At 43.6% G+C, this 5,271-nt stretch overlaps 1 protein-coding gene across 5 annotated transcripts in view; it reads right to left on the bottom strand.

The window, feature by feature from the left end:
• CCDC53 (coiled-coil domain containing 53) overlaps positions 1-282 on the bottom strand; it is a 38,758-nt gene extending 38,476 nt beyond the window's left edge. For 3 of the 5 annotated variants that reach the window (XM_006769365.2, XM_015567600.1, XM_006769366.2), the window contains exon 1: positions 111-281. In XM_006769365.2, coding sequence (XP_006769428.1) covers positions 111-161 — 51 coding nt within the window. In that variant the 5' untranslated portion in view covers positions 162-281. Of the gene's footprint in view, positions 1-110 lie in introns of all 5 variants that reach the window. The other 2 variants (XM_006769367.2, XM_006769364.2) reach the window with 2 other exon arrangements.
• Positions 283-5,271: the final 4,989 nt, after the last annotated feature.

The following is a 5,271-nucleotide window of genomic DNA, read 5'->3' as shown; positions in this document are numbered from 1 at the left end:
CCAGCGGTCAGGGACAGCGGGAGGCATGGAAGATGGGGTCTCCCTGAAAACCGGGCGTCCCTTCACCATCCTCCTCCCAGGTCACCGGAAGTCCAACTCCTTTTACAAACCTTGGTCAGGTCAATGCCTGACCCCATGAGAGGAAGCCCGTCCTCATCCATGTCCTCAGCGGGCGGGGGACCCAGGCATCACCCACAAACCCTCCCCGCTGTGGTGCATCCAACCCCGCAATAGTGTTAGAACGTCTCCCCAAGTCCCCGCCTCCCGGGCCCTTCCTTCCGGAAGGAAACGCCTTCGCACACCAATCACGCAGCGGTTCTCGGAGAGCCCGCCCTCTCGCCTGGCATTCTGGGATTGGTAGTTCTAGTTTCAGATTGTAACGTCAGTCCAGGGGGCGCGAGGTGGAGCGCGCTGCGGTTCCAGCAGGAAAACCTTAACAACGTGGCAAAGAGGAAAAGTAAAAAATTGCGACTGTTTGAGTTCTCCCTGCCTAGTCCTGTTATCTAAGTAGCTCATTTGCTAATCAAATAGTCACTTGTTTATCAAGGGAAAATAGCGTTCAGTGTTGGCTTTGTCAGGGAACCATTATAGAGGCAGCTGCACCCTCTGATCCAAGAGTGGCTCCACCAAGTTCCTTTACCAGGAAGCACACTGAGCATCTCAGCATCAATGCACCACAGGTTTGAACTAAAAACGCATCTGGGCTTTATCTCAAGTTCTTTTGTGCATCCGTTAGCAAGGTATGTCCTAAGGCAGTGGTTCTCAACCTTGGCTGCACATTAGAATCACCTGGGAATCTTTTTAAAATCCTGATTTCTGGGCCTCATCCTCCAGAAATTCTGTTTCTTTGTTATGGGGTGAGGCCACAACGTTAGTAACAAAGAAACAGAATTTCCGGAGGATGAGGCCCAGAAATCAGAATTTTAAAAAGATTCCCAGGTGATTGTAATGTGCAGCCAAAGGTTGAGAACCACTGTCCTAAGGTATCCAAAACCCTAAGCTCCTAAGGGTGTTAGCATCAAACTGGACATAATTAAGCATTTAGATCCTTGTAAACAAAATAAAGACATTGTGCATGTACTAAATTTTGAGACAGAAAGCTCAAAATGTTATCCATATAAATTAATGGTAATTGCTTCTTTGTTTCACACCATTTCAGCCTATGAATGCTCTACTTTTGGACAGAGGAGGAAACTTGTAACAGGCTAGGGATTGGTTGATTTACATATGAAAACGAGCTTCCAAGTAAGTTGTTTTATTACCTTTAGGCATCAGTTAGCCACAAATGTCCTTCAAGAATACAGAAAACAGCCCTAGCCAGGAGCTCCAGTGGCGCAGTCGGTTAGCGCGCAGTACTTATAAGAAAACAGCCCTAGCCAGTTTGGTTCAGTGGATAGAGTGTCAGTCTGCGGACAGAAGGGTCTTGGGTTCAATTCTGATCAAGGGCACATGCCTGGGTTATAGGCTCCATCCAAGTAGGAGGTGTGCAGGAGGGAGCCAATTGATGATTCTCATCACTGACATTTTTCTCACCCTTCCTTTCTCTCTGAAATCAATAAAAATACTTATAAAAAAATACAGAAAATAAATATCCTATATAATAAAAGTCTAATATGCTAAGTATTTGGTTGTTGGTTCAACCAATCAAAGTGTAATATGCTAATGATATGCTAAGGCCGTTCAACTGCCTGCTCGCTATGACGTTCACTGACCACCAGGGGGCAGACAGTCAACTGGTCAACCAGCCCTTATGACAGGGGGCGGAGGCTCCGACTGGTAGGTTAGCTTGCTGCTGAGGTCCGGCTAATCTGGACTGAGCGAGAAGGGTCAGGCATGCCCTGGAGCTCTCCTGTGGTCTCTCCTCTGCTAGCCAACCTCCCGCATCCCTCCCCGGCCTGGCCTGCACCCTCTCCCAATCTGGGATCCCTTGGGGGATGTCAGAGAGCCAATTTTGGCCCGATCCTGCAGGTCTGGCTGAGGGACCCCACTGGTGCATGAATTTGTGCACTGGGCCTCTAGTAGTCAATATAATGAGACCTGTAATGAATGGATGTTTAAAAGACATATATAAAATCCAAGAAAACACATAACACTCACCTTGCATATGTGGACTTTCAAGTAATGAGTTCAGTAAGATACCTCTCTCCTGAGTCTAGGGTCTCAATTCAGTTTCTCAAGAGGTGAGCACAAGGGAAGGAGTAACTGCCAGGCTACAAAAGAGGTGGAGGGCATTTGGGAGAACTAATCATTCCCCATCCAGACTCTCCATCAAACATGTTTTAGTGACCCCGGAAAGACTCCACCCTCTCTTCAGAACTGATGCCCCAAGAAATCCAAGAGTCTTAACTTTCCTGCCTTAGATGATGCCATTTCTTTTAATCTTTATACCAAGCCATGCTTTCATCACTTGTTTGATACCTTGTACATGCTACCTTTACCTTTTGTGACCATGTGGTATTGCCAACTTCTTTGTAATTTCTTTAAATGCCCTAACAACATTATATAGCTGTGCTAGTTAGTAGCTGCCTATTTTTAAGTTAAGGATTTATTATGCAAGTGAAATATTTATCATAGGAAACAAAGTAAAAAGTATAGGAGGAAAAAATGTCACAGTCACTCTTATCAGAAGTAACCATTGACATTTTAATAGAGCCAAGTTATTTTATCTTGAATTCACGATGTCAGATTTGTCCCCCAGTGGTGGGGGTATGAATGAGATAGGTTTGTCGTGAGTCTTTGCTTAGGTTTATATACTCTATAGCACTCTGCACAGAATAACCCTCTCCATATATTAAAAAATAATTTGCAGCAAATGATGCCACTATCAGCTGCTTCTAATTAACCTCCTTTGGCTGTTTCAGTAAATGACTCAGCACCTGGACTTCTTAAAGTGGTCAGGGTTTTTTTGAATCACAACCACATAAAATCACTTAACACTACTCTGGAAGTTCAACATCAACATTTGGTCCTGTAGCCTTGTTTCTAGAGTCCAAAATGATCATGCTAGAACCTTTGCTATTACCCTTTTAAAAAATGGGCCAGGAGGTGCGAGCCAGTCAGTCTAGGAAAGTGGTTCACAATATTTTCCAGTATGTGAAGCCCTTCATAGAAAAAAAATTTTTTTTGAGGATCCCTAGATGATTGTGGTTGGATATTTAATATTCACTGAGCAAACACATACATTGTTGGGGATTTAAAATGGGAACATTAAATGGAAATGGTGAACTATATTGGGAAACCCATCTTTAAAAGCCCCAATTTTTAATTCAAAGATATTATTTCATGTTCTTTTATTTTCCAGGCTGGGTCCTACTAGTTTTCCTACCATACATCCTGCCTTAGAAAGTCTTGCCTCTTCTGTCACATAGGCAGGAATGGTTAACGGGTTCTGGCTTTCATCTTGAACTCCAAAGCCAAACCTGGGGTCACATAATAGATACCCAGACAGGCACACTTTATATGAGAACTTTTTAACCTTCTCAAGATTTCTGAATGAGATCTTCAAAATCCACTCTCTCTGAATTGGAGGGAAGGATTCTCTGGCAGATTCATTCTTCCTCCCTGTTAATGGTGTTTGGGAGGGGAAAGAGGCAGTTGGCAGGATGCCCGACATCATGTAGGGAAGTTGGATTTTGGAGCTGGCTATGTTATCTCCGGACTCCAGGAAATTGTGGCTTCAAAGGAAAAAGAGGATTTTGGTGGTGGTAAGATGTGTGTAATATTGAGAAACCCTTGCAATAATTCCATTCTCCCAGTTATTTGCTCTCAATAGGTAGGAAGCAATGACCCAGGGTCTTGTAAAGATCATATACACATGTGAACACATCTTATTGTGGCAGGTGAGTGGGATCATGGGGAAAGGAATAGGTCAAAATGAAAGAACTGTATAGAATGGCTCCATGGTCTTGGGGGTTAAAGTATCTGTGGGGTAAGACCTCTGATGCAGCTGTATATACCAGCAAGCCCTAGACTTGCTCACAATCAGGCACCAGGGAAATCTCACAGATTTCAATGAGGGCTGCATGCACAGATGTTCTCCTTGGTACAGGCTCTTTGAAGAGAGAGGCATTGCTAGGCATTCACAACACAGCTTGAGACTCCAGTGTCCAACTCTAAGGAGAATCAGCCCTACAGAATATTTGGCTAAGTATTTCAGATTCTAGAGAGTCTAAATCTTAATGAAAATAATTTCTACTTATAGGCTAGAAACCAAAGTGAGCTCTTATACAATAATTACAATAAAATCTATTTGTAATAAACAAACACCCAGTTTTCATTAGTACTAGTGGAAGAAAGAATTAGCAATTAGCAAGGAAACATTAAATTAAGAAAAGATGTAGAAAGTTCTTTAAAGAATAACTTAATATTGGTCTGGTTTAAACTTAATGAAGAAAGTCATGTCATTTCTTACAGTTACAGTCTAAGTAAAAATGAACCCAAATGAACTAAGCCGTTTAGACAGTCTATCTTCCTTATTTCTGTGGTATAATTTATCACTAGTTGCCTCTGGCTTACTTTAGGGGTTAGTTGTCTGGGCCTTATTTCATTTATACACTGTCTCAAAAATAGAGGTTTCCTAAAACAGTATTAGAAAGCTCTTACTAGAGATGGTTGCAGGGATTAACCTTAATTTCAGCCATAGTCTAATCTTGTCTGGATTTGGCTCAGTGATAGGACAACAGCTGTGTTTATAAAAAAGACCAAAGTTTTATGTTTAACCATCATTAGAAACAAAGAGACCAGCAACATTGATTGCCTTTTCTTACAGAGAAAGGAAATAGGTGCTCAATATAGCACCAAAAATGCAGCTGGTAGAAATGCTTATTTCATGTATCTTTAAATCTATTGGGTTTCTCAAATTGCTTGCAAAGGCTGAGAAACCTGGTGGCCTCCCCTTTAACTTACCATTGTTCAAATTAATTTTATGTTTGTATACTGACTAGAGGCCCGGTGCACAAAAATTTGTGCACTTGGGGGGGGGAGGGGTTCTCAGCTCGGCCTGTGCCCTCTAGCAGTCTGGGACCCCTCGGGAGATAACGCCCTGCTGGTTTAGGCCTGCTCCCGGGTGGCAGAGGGCAGGCCCAATCCCTAGGTGCAGCCCCTGGTCGGGCTCAGAGCAGGGCCGATTGGGAGGTTGCGATGCCAACCTCAGTCTGCACAGAGCAGGGCGATCAGGAGGTTGTGATGCCACCCTCAGTCACGCTCAGGGTAGGGCCGATTGGGGGGTTGGGGCACTGCCCCCTGTCACACTCAAGGCAGGGTCGATGGGCA

This window comes from Myotis davidii, unplaced genomic scaffold, assembly GCF_000327345.1.
Source record: "Myotis davidii unplaced genomic scaffold, ASM32734v1 scaffold120, whole genome shotgun sequence".
Classification (NCBI taxonomy): Eukaryota; Metazoa; Chordata; class Mammalia; order Chiroptera; family Vespertilionidae; genus Myotis; species Myotis davidii.
Note: the sequence above shows the minus strand (reverse complement) of the source record. Positions and strands in the feature narration are given on the sequence as shown.